The sequence below is a fragment of the Dipodomys spectabilis genome, unplaced genomic scaffold (genome assembly GCF_019054845.1).
Source record: "Dipodomys spectabilis isolate Male_0828 unplaced genomic scaffold, ASM1905484v1 ptg000187l, whole genome shotgun sequence".
NCBI lineage: Eukaryota > Metazoa > Chordata > Mammalia > Rodentia > Heteromyidae > Dipodomys > Dipodomys spectabilis.
The window spans coordinates 13,572,822-13,592,783 of NW_024870864.1; the positions used below are offsets into that span (position 1 = coordinate 13,572,822).

General features: G+C 38.5%; 1 protein-coding gene across 5 annotated transcripts in view; it reads right to left on the reverse strand.

The window, feature by feature from the left end:
• Positions 1–19,962, reverse strand: part of Septin10 (septin 10) — a 51,104-nt gene that overhangs the window by 19,249 nt on the left and 11,893 nt on the right. For 3 of the 5 annotated variants that reach the window (XM_042695434.1, XM_042695435.1, XM_042695437.1), the window contains exons 2-5: positions 14,971–15,033; positions 9,934–10,051; positions 9,447–9,642; positions 371–557 (exon numbers count right to left, since the gene is read on the reverse strand). In XM_042695434.1, the coding sequence (XP_042551368.1) occupies positions 371–557; positions 9,447–9,642; positions 9,934–10,051; positions 14,971–15,033 (564 nt within the window). Of the gene's footprint in view, positions 1–370; positions 558–9,446; positions 9,643–9,933; positions 10,052–14,966; positions 15,034–19,962 lie in introns of those variants that run through there. The other 2 variants (XM_042695439.1, XM_042695436.1) reach the window with 2 other exon arrangements.

Below are 19,962 nucleotides of genomic sequence, written 5' to 3' on the forward strand. Positions count from 1 at the left end.
ATAATTTTTATATTGTCTAAATTTAAACGTGTTACCGTAATCTGTGATAAAACATTAACACTTTAATCTTTGTCAATGAAGTTATTCTTCTCATTTAACAGTGTCAGAATGTAAAATCAGTGTGAAGTGAATTCCATATTAAAGAGACTGCTCATGTTCTGACATGCAACTCAATCACTTCAAAAGGAACTAAAACTATAATGTTCTATCTCTATATCTTGTCTTCCAAACTGAGTTTCCATAGAAAATAAGACAAACTTATCAAATGTTTTAAAGATGGAAATAATAAAAGCTATTATACATATATCTAACATAGAGATAGTTTAATAGTTCAGAAACATAGTAAAGCTGCTTAAGTTTCCAAATCCACCTTGCTATCTAGGCTCTTCATGGTCAAGAGGTCCAGTGTCCTCAGAGAGTGGCCTGTGGGAGCAATGAAGTAGAGACACACATGGATACGAGAATCATGGTAGCTGAAGAGAGAACGCTTGATCTTCAGTTCTTCTTGGAGATATGCATCAAACTGACCATCTATGTAGTCAACTATTGGTTGGTAGCTGAAAAATACAATTATGTAAGTATTTAACATAACATCCATGTTACCATAATAGAAAATTCTATCTATTTTGTGAGTCTTGGTACATAATACAATGCAAATTACTTGGCAGATTACAAATATTGGTCCTATGTCCAAGTTACTTAAAAATACTTTCATTTAAACATTGATTTTCTCTAAGATGATATTCTTCTTATAATTATGAATAACATTTAAAGCAAGATGTATTTGACCTTTGTACTTAAAATTAGTATAATTTATTGTAAATTTTCTCTGTCAATAAAGCTTAGGAAGGAAGAAAAGAAGGGAGAGAGGGAAGGAGGGAAGAAAAAAAAGAACTCAAAAAGCTTTGGTCAAGGTCTACAGGATCACAATAGGTATGTACATATGACCACAAAAGGTGATCCTAAGTGAAATGAACTCTAAGATATGGAAACAAGAGATTTTTCTTTGTTGTTGTTGTTTTTAATGTACTATGTGAAGTTATTTCTTTTTTCTTGCATTTTTCTTTTTTTCCCCCCTATGGCTTATCCCTTATTGTCACTGTATTTGATTTTGGTATTCTATGTATTGTATATACATTTATCTGAATTAAGGAAGGGAAGGGGAACAACAAAATGGTGAGACAAAGGACAAAAGCAAACCAATGCAACAGCAATACTCACAAGACAACATATTGGAAATGAACTTTACAACTTGGAGGGAGAAGAGATAGTGAAAGAAAAATGAGGGAGGGGGGTAACAATGTTTAATAAGAAATGTACTCACTACCTTACGTATGTAACTGTAACCCTTCTGTACAACACCTTGACAGTAAAATTAAAAAAAAAATAGATTTTTTTTTTTAAAAAAGGTCTACATGACTGACATTTTTATATTTAAGAGTAGTGCTTGAAAGGCTGGGCTCTAACTTGTATCACAGAGTAGTCAATTTGTACACAATGGTTCCCTCTGGGAAATTACTTATGGTAACAAAAATACAAGCATTTTAAAAGGGAAGACATTAAAATGTATTGTTTATCTATTTAAATTGATAATCTTTATATCATAGGAAAAAATATAGACAAGAAATAATGGCATAAAATGCAATCTAAAATTTCACTATCAAAAACTTTCCTGAGGGGGGACCAAGATGGCGACGGGGCAGTAGGGAAACGCCACAGCTCTCTCCAACCAAAAAGAGAGTTCGAGTTCCAACCTTTAATCTCCCCAAGAGACCGACAACAACAAAAAGACGAACACTCAGAGAAAAACCAGAGGTGGAAAATAACAAAAAAAAGAACGAGAGGAAAAGAAGAATTTCAGAACAGAGAAGAGCGAAGACCCCTCCCCCAACCTTTACTGGCCGCGCGGCAGTGCGCCAAGCCGCCGGCCAGCCAGCCCGGCGGGGGCTGCTGGAGCCCAGAGACACAGGGGGCTGCTTGCAGATCACCAGGTACCGGATTGCAGAACAGCGGATCGCCAGGAACAGAGAAACCTACCAGCCGGGAGTCTCCAGGAGGATCCCACCCCACCCATCACTCTCCACCGGAGCGGAGAGGCTCCATCCCGCCAAAGCCGCCCAGCACCAGCAGCGCCACAAAGGGACCTGTCCGCAGACCACCCGCCCAATCGCGATCGCAACGACCCGGCGGGGGGCCGCCCAACCCAGCCCGCAACCACCCCAACTGAACTCGGACTGCAACAACAACTGACGGACTGCAACAACAACTGACGACCTACAGGGTGAGTACCCATCAGGGGACAGGGAATCCATGAAGGGAGACCAGAGCTGGAGGGAATCCCCAGACCCTGACCTAGACTCCCTACCCCAACACCCGGACCACAGGACCCACTAAAACTGGGAACTGTTCCAGAGCTCCACCAGCCGGTGGAGCACACTCTGCTGGCCAGGCCAGAGCAAGAGCGCTCCTGGAAGGGAGCTTAAATGCTCAAGCCAGGAACAGTGCCCCTGGGTCAAGACTACCAACAGTAGAAGAAATTTGAACTGTGTCCTCCAGGCTGCATAACCAAGGTGGTATACACATTAGCACAGGCCTAACGAGCGCGCTCCAGGCTGGGGCCGGAACCAGGCCAGGGGACCGGCACCTGAACAAAGCAAAAAGGGTCAGAAGTGGGGCTGTGGCTCAAATGGTAGGGTGCCAGCCCTGAGCTGAAGAGCTGAGGGACAGCACCCAAACCTAGAGTTCAAGCCCACAACCAGCCCAAAACAAACAAACAAAAACACATCAGGAGCCCATAGCAGACTCCAGTATTTGGGAGAGTGCATCCAGAGCATCTGATCTTCCCAAGAGCACCCGCAGGAGCAAACACAAGCAGTCTAGGCTGCTCAACCCTTCCAAAGGCGGGAATTGCTACAGCAGAGAGCTGAGAATCCTAAGTGAATAGCAGCTGGAAATAGGCTCCCAACAGAATCCAGATCAGGCACAGACTCTCTCTACCAATACAGAATCAGCAACCAAGCAAAGACAGACACACCAAAACAAGATTGAAGAGCAGTCTCCTGAACCCCCATGCGAAAATCACAGAGAAAAATGACAAGGTTTACCACTACCCAGGACAGCAAGCTCACCTCAAAAGCCAGCAGCCACGCAGGGGAGAGCCCCAGTGGGAGCAAAGCAGGAATGGAAGACAAAAACTACATCCAAGGGTTGCTGGAGGCAATGACTCAAGAAATAAAGCGAGAAATGGATCAGAAATTGAAAGAGCACAAGGATGAACTATCAAAAGATATACAGGATATCAAACAAAAATTGGATGCAAAAATAGAAACTGCACAAACCTCAGTAAGAAGTGAGATAAACGCCAAATTAGAGGTAATGCATACTGATCTCACCTCATTGAGAGGTGAGATCAGTACTCTGAGAACCAACATTGAATCCATAAAGGGATCCATTTCCACCTTGCAAACCACAATAGAAGCCACGGTCAACAGAGTGAATGAAATGGAAGGTAGAGTGTCAGATACAGAAGACAGAATACACCAACTGGACCAAAAAGTGACAGATATGGAAAAATCACTCAAATTAAACCAAAGGGAAATTCAAGAGCAAGCAGATAATGCTAAAAAATTTAACCTTTGCATAATCGGAGTGGACGAAGGTGAGGAATTCCAGAGCAAGGGAATGCAACACCTATTTAACAAGATAGTCAATGAAAATTTTCCCCACCTCAAAAACGACCATCTTAACTACATCACAAAAGCTTATCGAACACCCAACAAGCAAGATCCCAGGAGAAACACTTCTAGGCACATAATAGTAACAATGATGGATCTGAATAATAAGGAAACAATCCTGCATGCAGCAAAAATGAAGAAGGAGCTATACTACAACGGGAAAAAAATTAGAATCACTGCAGATCTCTCCACACAAACAATGAATGCAAGAAAAGCCTGGGAAAGCACCATACGAGCCCTGAGAGCCAATAACTGCCAACCCAGACTGATATACCCGGCAAAGCTAGCATTCACATTCGATGGAGAACTGAAAACTTTTAATAGCAAAGAAAAACTAAATGAATACATAAACATTAAGCCAGCATTACAAAGAATTCTAAGAGGGGGGACACAACCTGAAGAAAGCAACCAGGAACTGGGACCTGCCCCAAACAGGCATTACTCAAAGTCTAACTGAGCAAGCACAGGAGGAAAGGAAAGAAGAAAAACTTAGGAAAACGGAACGGCAGGGACAACAATGCATCTCTCTATACTTTCTCTTAATATAAATGGGCTGAATTCGCCAATTAAAAGAAAACGAACTGAGGACTGGATCAGAAAACAAGACCCATCCATCTGTTGCCTTCAGGAGACGCACCTCTCAGCCAAACATACAAACAAACTCAGAGTGAAGGGGTGGAAAAGGATCTACCAATCAAATTCCCCCAATAAGAAAGCAGGTGTAGCTATCCTGATATCTGACAAAATAAACTTTTCATTAAAATCAGTACAGAAAGACAAGGACGGGCACTACATATTAATAAAGGGAACAATCCAAGAGGAGGATATAACCATCATCAACTTATATGCCCCAAATATTGGTGCACCCAGATATGTTAAACAAATGCTCTCAAACTTACAGAATAAAATAGATCCCAATACGATAATACTAGGAGACTTTAACACGCCACTCTCACCAAAGGACAGGTCTACCAACCAGAGGATTGGCAAAGAAGCTACCGAATTAAGTGAGGCCATACTTCAAGCGGAATTAACTGACATCTACCGAGTATTTCACCCTAAAACAACACAGTACACATTCTTCTCAGCAGCTCATGGAACTTTCTCCAAAATAGACCATATCATAGTTCATTCAAGGAACTTAAGCAAATACAAAGGGATCGACATAATCCCCTGTATCCTATCTGACCACAGTGGAATCAAGCTAGCTCTCAATAACAAAGCATACCACAGAAATTTCTCTAATACATAGAAATTGAACAGCACACTCCTTAACAAGGCCTGGGTAACAGAAGAGATCAGAGAAGAAATAAAGCATTTCCTAGAACTCAATGAAAATGAAAACACCTCACAAAGAAACTTGTGGGACACAGCAAAAGCAGTCCTGAGGGGCAAATTTATTGCCCTCAGTGCCCACATCAAGAGAATGGAGACAGACCAAGTAAATAATCTCATGTTGCAACTAAAACAGCTAGAAAAACAAGAAAAAATGGGACCTAAAGCTACTAGACGAAGCCAGATAACCAAATTGAGAGCAGAGATTAACCAATTAGAAAATCAGAAAACCATAACCAAAATAAACCAAACAAAAAGCTGGTTCTTTGAAAAAATAAACAAAATTGATGGCCCGTTGGCAAGATTAATTAAAAAAAGAAGAGAGGAAACCCATATTAATAGGATTAGGGATGCCACGGGAAACATCACAACACGTACCCAAGATATCCAAACAATTCTAACAGACTACTTTCAAAAGCTATACTCTCTAAAGGAAGAAAATCTGGCGGAAATGGATGCATTTTTAGAGAAATACAAGTTACCCAAACTGAGCAAAGAAGAAGTTAACCAATTAAATAAGCCAATATCCTATAATGAGATACAGGAAGCTATCAAAAGTCTTCCAACAAAAAAAAGCCCAGGACCAGATGGATTCACAGCAGAATTCTATAAGACCTTTAAACAAGAACTAATACCCATACTCCTCAAGCTCTTCAGAGAAACAGAGAAGGAGGGAGCTATCCCAAACTCATTCTACGAAGCCAATATCACACTCATCCCCAAACCAGGCAAAGACCCAACCAAAAAGGAGAATTACAGGCCAATCTCCTTGATGAACACAGATGCAAAGATCCTTAACAAGATTCTAGCTAACAGAATCCAGAAACACATAAAAAAAATAATACACTATGATCAAGTAGGCTTCATCCCAGAGACACAGGGATGGTTTAACATACGTAAGTCAATAAATGTAATCCAGCATATCAACAGAGCCAAGGTCAAGAATCACATGATTATCGCCACAGATGCAGAAAAGGCCTTTGATAAAATTCAACATTCATTCATGCTAAAAGCTCTGGAGAAAATAGGAATAGAAGGAACATTTCTAAAAACAATAAAAGCCATTTATGACAGACCAATAGCCAATATTATACTTAATGGGGAAAAGCTACAACCAATCCTCCTAAAAACAGGAACAAGGCAAGGATGTCCACTGTCTCCACTCCTCTTCAACATAGTCCTAGAACCCTTAGCCAGGGCAATAAGGCAAGAAAAAGACATTAAAGGGATCCGCATAGGGAAAGAAGAAGTGAAACTATCCCTTTTTGCAGACGACATGATACTATACCTCCACGATCCCAAAAACTCCATCCCCAAACTTTTAGAAATCATAAGACACTTCGGCAAAATAGCAGGATACAAAATAAACCCACAAAAATCAGTTGCCTTCCTATACACTGATAACGCACAGGAAGAGAGGGAAATAAAGGGAGCAACCCCATTCACAATAACCTCCCAAAAAATAAAATATTTAGGAATTAACCTAACCAAAGATGTAAAAGAACTATTTAATGAGAACTATAAAAAGTTAAAGAAAGAAATCGCAGAAGACACTAGGAAATGGAAAGACCTCCCATGCTCCTGGATAGGCCGACTTAATATAGTAAAGATGGTGATACTTCCAAAACTAATATACAAATTCAATGCAATTCCTATTAAAATCCCAATGACGTACATCACTGAAATACAGAAAACAGTCCAAAAATTTATATGGAACAACAAAAGACCTAGAATAGCCAAAACAATTCTAGGGGATAAAGACAATATGGGAGGGCTATCCATGCCGAACTTCAAACTCTACTACAGAGCTATAATCACAAAGACAGCATGGTACTGGCACAAAAACAGACCCGAAGACCAATGGAACAGAATAGAAGATCCAGATATAAATCCACAGGCCTACAGCCAGCTGATATTCGACAAAGGAGCCAAAGACATACAATGGAAGAAACACAGCCTCTTCAACCGCTGGTGCTGGGAAAACTGGGCAGCCACATGCAGAAAACTAAAAGTGGACCCCAGCCTATCACCATACACCAACATCAACTCAAAATGGATTAAAGACCTTAACATTAAACCTGAATCTCTGAAACTACTGCAGGACAGAGTAGGAGAGACACTTGAACTAATAGGCACAGGAAGGAACTTCCTGAACAGAGTCCCAGGGTCACAACAAGTTGGAGAGAGACTCGACAAATGGGACTACCTTAAAATAAAAAGCTTCTGCACAGCTAAATCTATCGCAACTAAGCTAGAAAGACAACCAACTAATTGGGAAAAAATATTTACCAGCAATATATCAGACAAGGGGTTAACATCCTGTATATACAGGGAACTCAAGAAACTAATCCCTCCCAAACCTAACAAACCAATTACTAAATGGGCAAGGGAACTAAAGAGGGACTTCTCAAATGAAGAAATAAAAATGGCAAAGAAACACATGAGGAAATGTTCATCATCCCTGGTGGTGAAGGAAATGCAAATAAAGACAACCCTGAGATACCACCTTACCCCAGTCAGAATGTCCCACATCCACAAATCAGCCAACGACAAATGCTGGAGGGGATGTGGAGAAAGAGGAACCCTATTACACTGCTGGTGGGAATGTACACTTATACAACCACTTTGGAAAGCAGTCTGGAGGGTCCTTAGAAAGCTAAAGATTGACCCCCCTTACGACCCAGTCATACCACTTCTAGGCATCTACCCTGAACAACAGGAACCAATATACAAGGACACGTGCACCTCCATGTTTATTGCAGCACTGTTCGCAATAGCTAGGATATGGAAACAACCTAGGTGCCCCACCACAGATGAATGGATCCAAAAATTGTGGTATCTATACACAATGGAATATTATGCAGCCATTAGAAATGACAAAATAATGGCATTTGCAGGGAAATGGATGGAGCTAGAAGGAATCATGTTGAGCGAGGTAAGCCAAGAACGAAGAGACAAACGGTACATGGTCTCCCTGATAAGTGGATGCTAAATCCAAAAGGTTAGGTGATACGACAAAACTAACAGGACTTAAGAAACAAAGAACTCCCGCTCATCTGGTTGAACCACTACTAAATATCCTCATGCTGCTGATCACAAATATGGTATATAACATGTGAACACTGTTATATATTACAGACTGTGGTAGACAATTTGCTCCAGGGAAGTTAGAATGAACTTGTGACTTTGAAATTATGTAATCATTTAATCACAATCAAAAAAAAAAAAAAAAGAACCTCGGGGAAGGGAGGGAGGGAGGGGATGGTAGGGGGAAAACAATGGAGGGGGTAACAATGTTCAAGAGGAAGTGTACTCATAACCTCACTCATGTAACTGTAACCCTCTGTATAGTAGCTTTACAATAAAAAAAAAAAAAAAAAAAATTGGAAAAAAAAAAAACTTTCCTGTACTGCTTGATAATGTAACTAGTTATTTTTAAAAACAAACAAAAAACAAATACAACATGCACCAACAATGCATTAGGGTTCCCTTGTTCACATCTTCACCATCATCTGCTGTTTGTTTTCTTGATAATAGTCATTCTAACTGGGATAAGATGAAAGCTCAATATTGTTTTGATTTGCGTTTTCTTTATGGCAAGAAATGTTGAGCATTTCTTCATGGATCTGCTGTCCATTTTTACTTCTTCTGAGAAGACTCTTTAGCTCATTAGCCCATTTATAATCCGAGTTGTTGGTGTTTTGAGGGTTTAGTATTTTAAGTTCTCTATAAATTCTGGATATTAGGCCAGTGTCTGATGTCTACCTGGAAAAAAAATCTCCCATTCAGTAGGTTGTCTTTTTAGTTTCTTGGCTATGTCCTTTCCATGCACTGATCAAGATATATTGTATTCATGAACTGCTTTGTTAAATAACAACTCCATTGTACAACTACTTAAAGATAATAATATTGTACAACTACTTAAAGATAATTTTAAAAACATGTACCAAATACTTGGCTATTATATATAAAATATCATTATACAGATTACATTTTGTTTTCCTCAGTAAGATAAGTCCTGTCTAAAAAATAAAACTATTCTAAAGAAATAAGACAACAGAACAGAAAAAGGAAATCATCAATTTGTTAATAAGAAAAAAATATTACTTGCCTTTCCAATCTTTTTCCCTCTCCACTACCATGAGGTGAAAAGTCCTGTTCCATTATTCCCTCTCTGTCATGATGTTCTTACCTCCCTCAGATTCAAAGCAAAGGAACCAGCCAACTATTGACTGACTGTGAGCCATAAGTGTTTGGGAGGAGGAAAGGTATGGGTTACCAGAGAGGAAACTCAAATCATTGCTCAAAGGAAAAGAAGGAAAATGTCTTGATTTTTAAATAAGAAAACTTGCTTTACTGCAAGGAGAAAGCACATACCTCTCTTCTTTATTTATTTGGTCACCAAATCCTACTGTATACACAACAGTCAATTTCAATCGAACATTACTTTCCTGAAGTTCGTATGTTTGGGCTTTAAGTCTAACATTTGGACAAAAATGGGAGGATTCGTGTTCTTCGAAACTGGTATTAAACAATGTGTTAATCAATGTCGATTTTCCGATTCCAGTTTCTCCTAAAAGATATAAAAGGACAGATATAGAGGATGGCTGAGAGAAATATAACTGTGAACTCCTAGACTTGTTTCAAGGGTCCTATGTCATTATCAGAGTTGAGAAATGAGTATATATTCTAAGCTACACAGAACTCTTAAGAGAGCACTAAAATGTTAAAATGCTTAGATAGAAAAACAAATAAATAAGATTTAAGCAATTGAGAAAACCTCTGGGATCATGACCTAAAACTGCTAATTGAAGTGAGCACAAAGAACATGAAGGAAGAGCTCAGAAGAGTTAGTGCTACTTACCCACACAGAGAATATTAAAACAGAAGCCTTGCTGAATGGATCTGTCAACCAGCTGGTCGGGTAAACTCTCAAAACCAACATGCCCACACATAGTCAAGGAACGGATATTTTCTTTTTTCTGAAGTAAAATAAATACAATAGTAATAATTAAAATAACTTTGGCTGAAATAGAATATGGTAACACTTGAATGGATAAATACAATTTATCAAAGAGACAAAAAAATCTTATGGTCTTTATACCTCAACTAAGATACAAGTGATTATATTAATTTGCAAAAAAAAAAAAAATTGAGGGTCCAGAACTTCAAAATAGGTGCAGACCTTCAAACTATACATTTCTGATTCCTTTCATATGATAAAAGTATAATATAATTTATAAAATTATGATTTATAACATTAAAACCATGATACCTTTCTAAAACCAGGAAGATATCCATGTAAACTATGGCATATTCACTCACGAAATCAAGAGTTTTTTAAAAAGTCATTAAATATGTCATAGACCTTTTTTCTTCTTCTTCTTCTTTTTTGGCTGGTCCTGGGGTTTGAAGTCAAGGTCTGGGCTCTGTCCCTGAGCCTCTCTGTACTCAGGGATAGCACTCTACCTAGACCAATTTTTAATAACAAGGAAAATCATACATTTAAATATTATATGAAAAGAGGTACTCTAGTTCCACCTTCTAGTCATGCTAGAGAAACATATCAATCCTTCAGCCCTACTATGACAATATCAGCAATCCTTTTAAGTTTTGAGTGCAGGAAAAGGCATGCAGACATTGAGGAAGGAAAAAACAATCAAACTCAAGAGACTAATCTATTTCATGAGATGTACATTCATTCCCCTGATGGAAACTCCAGTCACTATGACACAGAGAAGATGGAGATCAGGGAGGAACTAACAATCTTACTGGATTAATTAAGTCATTTGGGAAATAAAGCAAGAAAACCAAGTAGATGAATCCTAGAATGGAAGGAATCCAAATTCAATAAACACACTACCCTCAAACCCAGTGAAATTACTTATGTATAGAAAGAGTACAAAGATCCCAGCTAGAGGTCAACAGGAAGAGCTGAGCACGTTTCAAGAGCATCATCATGGGAGTTGGGCAGAGCTTGAATTTTTTAAATTTCATTCATTTATTTTTATTTGTCATCGGTCATGGGGCTTGAACTCTGGGTCTGAGCACTATCCCTCAGCTTTTCAGCTCAAGGCAAGCACTCTACCACTTCAGCCACAGTATCACTTCCAGTTTTCTGGCAGTTTATTGGAGATAAAGAGTTTCACAGCCTTTCCTGCCCAGGCTGGCTTTGAACCATGATCCTCAAATCTCAGCCTCCTGAGCAGCTAAGGATTACTGGCATGAGCCACTGGCACCCAGCTCAGAGCTTGAATTTTAAGTCTTTCAATTACAAGGGCTGAAAAATGCTCAGGATCTCTACTATAACCCTAGATGGCTCTCATTTTTGGAGTAAGGACCAAATCCCCTCAGGAATCAGAAGTGCACTCTAGTACTGAAGGCACAACTGAAATAGACCTGTCGAAACCTGTGACAATGATCTGACATCAATTTATCTGTTAGAACAAGGCTCAAAACTCTTTGGCAAGCCAGGCACTGGAGGCTCATGTCTATACTCCTAGCTACTCATGAGGCTGAGATCTGAGGATTGAGCTTCAAAGCCAGTCCGGGCAGGAAAGTTCATGAGACTCTTATCTCCAATAAACCACCGAAAAAACAGAAGTGGCTGTGTGGCTCAAGTGGTAGAGAGCTCGCCTTGAGCTGAAGAGCTGAGGGACAGTGCCCAGGCCCAGAGTTCAAGCCCCACAACTGACAAAACACACACACACACACGCAACTCTGGCAGAAGTAAATAGAATCTAATTTATCTAATCTTTCTACAACTTCTACCTCACAATAAAAAAAAATATTGCAATTGGAGGAAGCAAAAAAAATTCTAGTTTGAAAAAGAAAAACCATAAAAACTGTAGTGAATAAGCAATTTGCCATACATTTGTATGATAAAACCTAGTGATATATGCCATGACACAAGATTAATTTCACAAGTATGTATCCAAACCATGATTTAATGTGATTTTTGTCTGTACTGGGATATAAACAGAGGGCTTCACACTTGCTAAATTCTACCACCCTAAACCTCTGGTCCTCTTTTTTGCTATTTTTTCAAATAAGGTCATTTTTTTGCCTGAGCTGGCATGGAACATGATCTTCCTATTGGTGCTTCTGACTGTAGCTGAGTTGAGACATGTACCACCATGCTTGACTTTTTCTCTTAACATGGAGTGTCTCACAAATTTTTCCCCAGGTTGATCTTAAACCACAGTCCTCGGACCTCCATCTTCAGAGTAGCTGGGATTAAAGGCACCCAGGTAGCATTCTACCATTTGGCCCATGCCCCAGTTATATGATTTTTTACATTTGCATCTATTCTTCTATACAGTCAAATATGAGAGAACATGTCTCAGAGTTAACACAGTAGAATGGACTTGAAGAATATATGAGAAATAATTGTTTTTTACTGTATGAAGTGGGCAGGATTATGAGATAGCCCTCCAAACTGAGCTTCAGATGTACGTACACACACACACACACACACACACACACACACACACACACACACATTCTTTGACTCATTTTATACAACTCAGATAACTTTATAAAGGGAAATCATTCTTGGTAGGCCTAACCTAGAGAGGTGAGACCTTAATCACAGAGTGTGGGCATTTTCTCACCAAAAACATCTGAAGCATGAAAAAGTTGACCTGCAAGAAGTTCTCCCTAGCTTGTTTAGAATGAAAGGGACATGTGGCAAGAAGGGAAGAATGGTCTGTAGAAGGTAATTATAGCCCCCAGACAAAAGATTGAACTCTTCCAATAACACAAAAGAATGTAGAAGGAAAATATCTGCCAGAGAGACCACTCAGCTGACTCCTGAATAGTGACAGCTCAAGAAGAGAAGCCAACTGAGTGGTGTTCAGGTTTCTTACCTGCAGAAGTGGGAGCCAGTAAATAGCTTCTATTTAAACTACTAAATGCCTAAGAATGTGCCATGTACCCACCATCAGGAAACTAGTATGTTATATTCTCTTTAGTATCCTTTGACTCACTCTCAGATAAGCATGCTATTGTTGTTAGTTTTTTACAAAGGGCTGGGGTGTAGTTCATTGGTAGAGTACATACTTGTCATAGGTGCAAGGTATTTTAGTTGATTTCTAAAACAACACACAAGAAAAAATGTTTTAAAGAGAATGAAAAAGGGGCTGGGAAAGTGGCTCAGTGGTATGCATGAGGCCCTGGGTTCAATTCCTCAGCACCACATAAGCAAAAGAAAAAACGCTGAAGTGGCGTTGTGGTTCAAGTGGTAGAGTGCTAGCCTTGAGCTGAAGAGCTGAGGGACAGTGCCCAGGCCCAGAGTTCAGGACCCCTCCCCCCCAAAAAAGAAAAAGAGAATGAAAAAGCACTAGGCTTCCCATTAGCATGTTTAAGATTAAAATATTTGCTGGAATTTTTATCTGATAAGCAAATGTTTATTACTTATAAACGTTAATTTAAATGACCTCTAAGTTTAAAGATAATAAAAATAAATACACTGAACAAATAAATAGTCTCTAAAATCCTTTCTGGTCTAAAACTACATGATTTTAATGTCACAGAAACAAAAGTAGCATTTAAAAATGAAGTCTCTCAAGATTTTATTCAGAGGAGAGTTTGGAAGAAATGAGACCAAGTAACAGCTAGTCTATGGAGAAGTCACTGAAGACAACTGGGGACTGACAATCATTTAGACAAAGCAATGGGTTAGAAAGCAAATGATAAGTAATTCAAAAAGTAGGAGGGTAATAAAGATGGAATGAACTGTTAATGTCAATAACAGTGGAACATTTATCAAAGATTATCAAAACTGTGAGATCTTGGTTTGTTTAGAAAAGAAGGAAAATAAGAGAGACTACAGTTATTGGAGCATGAATTAACCAAAATTTGTCAGAGTAACTGAATTATGTTTGCACTATAATTTTGTTTTAATAAAATTAATAACATACTTCCTTTATCAAATTAAAATATATTCCTCCTCCCTTTTTCTCCCAGGTGCTGGTGGCTTACATTTGTAATCCTAGCTACTTGAGAGGCTGAGATCTGAAGATCAAGATTCAAAACCAGCCTTAGCAAGAAAGTTTCATGAGATTCTTATCTCCAATTAACCAGCAAAAAGCTAGAACTAGAGCTGTGGTTTAAGTGATAAAAGACTGTCTGCTTTGAGCAAAAAAAATAGCTAAGGGATGGCACTCAGTGCTGAATTCAAGCCCTAATACAGGCACAAATTTTTTTTAAAAAATTTAAAATATAACTTTTAATATAAGTTACCATCCCTGCTGTGCAGACACACTGAGACGTACCCTTAAAGCCTGAGCTCAAATCTCCCAGCAGAAAGGTATCAGGCAAGGCTCCTAGTGGCTCCCAACACTCTGACATTCACAGGAGTTCCACCTCCACCACTCTGTGCAATGTGCCCAGCAAATGCAATGCTAGTGCCAGGTAAAACAGCACAGAGATGAAATTCAACACATACAGAAGCTGAGGCAGGAGAAGTTTGAACTTCAAGGCCAGCCTGTGCTACAAAGCAACAACAACAACAAAAAAAAAAACAAGACAAAACAAAAACAAAATGTACCATTCTTTCTAGAAATGCTGTTGAAGCACTCCTCAGAGTTTTATCTGCTTTGTACCAAACACAAAGACCCAAAAAAATAACAAAAAGACAGAAAAAATTATTCAACATCAAATAATGTAAGGACATTATGGATATTTCATACTTGAGTAGACAATAAAGTTAATTTACATTCAAGTATCTATGAATCCACTCTCTGCCACAAGTCTGTAGGTTCTCCAGATAGTTATTTTGAAGTCACAGAAGCACTTACTTAGAGGACAATATGCCAGCTTTTCAAAAGCAAATGAGCATCCCTCTTGTACAACTACTTAAATAAAAATAAATTATGTAAATTAAAAAAAGCAAACTCACTGTCTGTGTATCACAGTCGGACACTTGAGGGGATATGCAAGCTGTTTTTGACATCATATGAAACTGAAAGAACAGGAAGAGAAAAAAACACATTTAAAACAGATATGCTACCCATAAGGCCTATCTAACTAATATAGGTTCTAATATTGTCATTATCACTAACTTTTGACTTGTAGTTAACACTATGTACTCATGGAAAATTGTGGCTTTTTTACTGTATTATGTATTAGTTTATGTATTAATATTCAACATACAAACACACAAATTAAGAAACTGGGAACTCCTATTTAAAAGCAGGAAAGCAAATAATGATACTTTTACTTGAAAGACGATAAAAGCCAGGTGTTGGTGGCTCACAGTTGAAATCTTAACTACTTAGGAGGCTGAGATCTGAGGATTGTGGTTTGAAGCCAGCCTAGGCAGGAAAGTCTGTGAGCCTCTTATCTCCAATAAACAACTCAGAAAAAGCTGGAAGTGGATCAAGTGGTAGATTGCTAGCCTTGAGCAAAATAAGCTCAGGGACAGCACCCAGGCCCAGACCCAGGACTGGCAAAAAAAAAAAAAAAAAAAGGAGGTGGGGGGAGATGATGAAAGGGATGATGTTGAATGGCAACTCCTTTGTCCAACTACTTAAAGATAATTCTAAAAAATAGACTTTAAAAATCACTGGAAAATAGTTACTGATTTCTATGATTATCTATATTAATTACTGAGATAAAAGTAGTTATATCATTGATCACTGTTACACTGAACACTGATATTGACTCAATCAAAAGAATTTACCAAAAAGCAAACAAACAAACTTCATAAGAAGGACTTTATAAGATTAAAAAGGGGAAAAATAAGCTATTTCACTTTAAATAATACTCTTAAGAGCCAAAGTAGCATTCAAAAATCTGTTTCCCTGTAGTATGCCAAAGGAAGCAGAAATGTTGTGATCGTTCCAACTGAGGTATAGCTGGAAAAATAGGAATCTTAACACTTGGTAAACCAAATTCCTTAGATACTCAATTAAAATACAAACATTATTTACTGAGCCCTATAATTTGTCCACCACTGTGCTAACTCATTTAGGTTCACTTTCTTATTTAATCCTTACAATACATCTGGGTTCTGCATATTTTCATTCCCATAGCCTAGAGAAGAATAGGGATCAAAAAAGCTGATTAATCCTACAAGTTTGTAGGCTATAGACAGGGGTCTGATCTGACTGCAGAGTTGTTTCTACTGTTCCAACTTCTAAATCAATTCCATAGTCACTTCAGGAGAGGAGCAAAATAAGGTACACATGAAGCTAATATCAAAGCACTGTTATCCTACTTTTGAGCCCATCAGTAGATACTAAGGAAATGCAACACTTTTGTATTTTGGTGCTGGTCCCAGGCTGGAACTAAGAGCCTAAGGACTGTGCCTGAACTTTTTAGCTCAGGGCTCTCTACCACTTGAGACACAGTTCTACTTCCAGCTTTTTGATAGTTAATTAGAAATTAGAGTCTTAATGGACTTTCCTGCCTAGGCTGGCTTTGAACCATGATTGTCAGATTTCAGCTTCCTGAATAGCTAGTCATAAGCCACTGTTGCCTGGCCCAAAAAGTAATTAAGGGACTAGGAGGCATTTATATAATACTTGCTTGCCATGAGCAAGGCCCTAGGTTCAATCCTTACCACCACCACAAAAAAAAAGTGATATTAATAGTGCTGTAATTTCAAAATGCAAGCAGTGTCAATGTAAGACAAAGTAGTTCCCTTGCAGCCTTGATTATCTATCCTGGGAGACCATCAGCCTCTTATACATCCTTCCATAAAGACTGTACCAATATAAGTACACCTAAGTACCAGCTCTTTCACATACACAATAGCAACAGCCAATTTTTCTGCAATGTATTTTCCAGAGTAGACTTCCTAATTACACATCTGTCTCACTCTTTCTAGGGCATAATCTTCAATTCTGTACACTGCAATACAAATAAATGTTTTTACGAAGGCAGTCCCTTCACCTACAATCACAAAGAACTGTACTGCAGCAAATAGCTTTGCTCACCTGTGTGACTAAGGGGAGACTCGACTGCTGTGTTCCTGTCTCATCACCCTCTGTTTTCCCACAAGTACACTGGTATACATCATAATTTCACCAGTGAAGTTTATACAATACTATAACAATCTTCTGCTACATTGTGATACAATAAAAATTCAGGGCCAACCTGGTAACTAAACACTATACAAACAAGTGTTTTCAAGCTCTTAGTGATTAACTAAATAAATACATTCTTTCAACATGAAATAACACTTGTCAGTTGGAAACTGTCTCTATATAAAAGAATACAACATAAGCTTGGGATGAACACAAAGTACTAGCTATGTTTTCATAATCTGAAAAATATGTACTGATATAAAGCATGTACACTAATTTATGGCTTAACTATTCATATACTTCACTTTACACTCCCTATCATTCTGAAAAGTCTCTGTGTGGTATTGAATTAGTAGGTCGTGGATGTAATTCTACCATACAGTAAAAAAAAAAAAAGAAGAAGTGAAAGACACTAGAAACAAACCCTGGTAGTGTCACACACATTTAGGGAGGCAGAGAAGAGATCATGAAAGGTCAGGGCAGTTTTCCAAGTACACAATGCTGTTGAACTGAGTTAGGAAAGTGGCATAGCACCAGACTTTAAAAAAGAAGAAAATATTTGAATACTAAAAAGGGGAGAGAACTTCTTGTGGAAAGTATAAGAAAGGAGTTGATTGGTGTCAGATATTAATGAGGTTAGGAGGAACAAGAGGTGATACACAAGCAATAGACTTAGCCAATCAGTGTCCACTTAGAGGCCATTCAGTGTCTCAGAATATACTGTATTTGGATAGAAACCTTTGTCAGAACCCTGCATTAGATGAACTGGATGAGATGAGAGAGCATTTCATGCTCAGCGTCACCTCCTGACACAACATACTAACTGTTCATACCTGAGCATGTGTACCTCCTGTGCCTGACATGCCCTCATCTGATTCTCTGAGGCTGGATATGTTCACTTGTCAACTACAGAGCTTTTGTGACAATTAAACTATGCAAAAGTTCTGGCAGGAAATTAGCTTTCTGTTTGTATATAATGTAATCACAACATGATATTGATTAGATTAGCATGGTTTAGTAGACAGGTTGGAAAGTAAACGTTGCTTAGAAAAAAATAAGATAGGTTTTAATCATTAAATCCTTAACAAAATGTAGGTTAAGTTCATTATTTATACAGTTGAGGATTCTGTCTATGGAGGTTTACTATCCTACCCAAAGGGCAGGCTATAAGCAGTTTTTAGAAGTATTTCTCAGTAGAAATATTTTCAGGAATATTTCTCAGTAGAGTCCTACTAAGAAAGAATCAAATGTTTACCCATAGTTGGCTAGCAGAAGAAAAAAGCCATTTCTTCTGTGGGTTTCAGGACAAAGCATGTGTTTCTGTTCATTGCCCATCTCCCCCAAACTGAAGATAGATCTTTTGAAGATAGATCTTTCTCCAACTATCTCAAATGATCTTCTAATACTTCTAACACTGTAATTTATACAATTTTACAAAATTGTGTGTTGCTAGAAGTTGAAACTATCCATTTTAATACAAATACTTATGTGTATTATATATATGTATATATAAAAAACTATAACTAATTTATTATATAATCCCTTTTGTGCTTTAGAACAACACTGTGACTGCCTAGTAGAAGTTGCTGTTTTCTTTCCATTCTCATTTCCTTTTTAAATATTTTTATTATTATAAAGCTGATGTACAAAAGGGATTATCATTACATAAATCAAGTAAAAAGTACATTTCTATTTGATAGTCACTCCTTTTCTTGCTCCTTCCCAATTTTTCCTTCCCATCCCTACCCACAAGTTGTATAGTTCATTTTCAGCATAGTGTCCAGTGAGCACCACTGCTGCATTTGTTTACCCTTTGTCCTTTCAAGTTCTCATTTCTTTTTTTTTTTGCCAGTCATGGTGCCCAAACTATTGGCCTGGGCACTGTCCCTCAGCTGTTCAGCTCAAGGTGAGTGCTCTACCACTTGAGCCACAACGTCACTTCCAGCTTTTTCTGCTTATGTGGTGCTGAGGAATTGAACCCAGGGCCTCATGCATGCAAGGCAAGCACTCTACCACTGAGCCACCTTCCCAGCCCCAAGTTCTCATTTTTTTTTTTGTCGATCGTGGGGCTTGAACTCTGGGCCTGGGCGCTGTCCCTCAGCTCTTCAGCTCAAGGCTAGCGCTCTACCACTTGAGCTACAGCGCCACTTCCGGTTTTCTGGTGGTTTATTGGAGATAGGAGTCTCAAGGTCTCTCCTGCCCGGGCTGGCTTTGAACCGTGATCCTCAGATCTCAGCCTCCTGCGTAGCTAGGATTACAGGCGTGAGCCACCAGCGCCCGGCCCTCATTTTTTTTAAAGACAATATCCCTAGCATTTTTTATCTGGAGGTAATTACTAGGGTGCCTATGCTTTTCCACTGGAGGTTGCAGAGAGAAGTGGAGAGTTCATGGTTAGATATTGATATTGTGTCTATGATCTTCTGATGGCACAACAGGCTAACAATATCAAGGAAAATTCATGTTTCCTTAACTTGTAATACTGGAACAGAATAGCTAAAACATTTAAAAACATATATAACACACAAGATCAAATATATATGCATTTTGTAAACCTAGGAATAAGGAAAGAGATTCTGAGCTTTACAGAGGATTAAGGGACAGTAGGCTGGAAAGGTTCCTGCACCCAGTAAGAAGTGAAGACAGTGGTCTCTAGTCCCTTTAACTCAGATTTTATGACTAAAAAAAAAATCATGAAAAGTATGTGAGATGGTGAAGAATGAAGAATAAGGCACAGAAACTTGCAGGAATGATTAAAGACAGAAGCAATAACATTTTATCTCATTGATGTGGAAACTAAATTTCAAGGCTCATTTTAAGGCAAATAAGATGGCTTGAATTCCCAGGAGAAAAAATATTCTAGG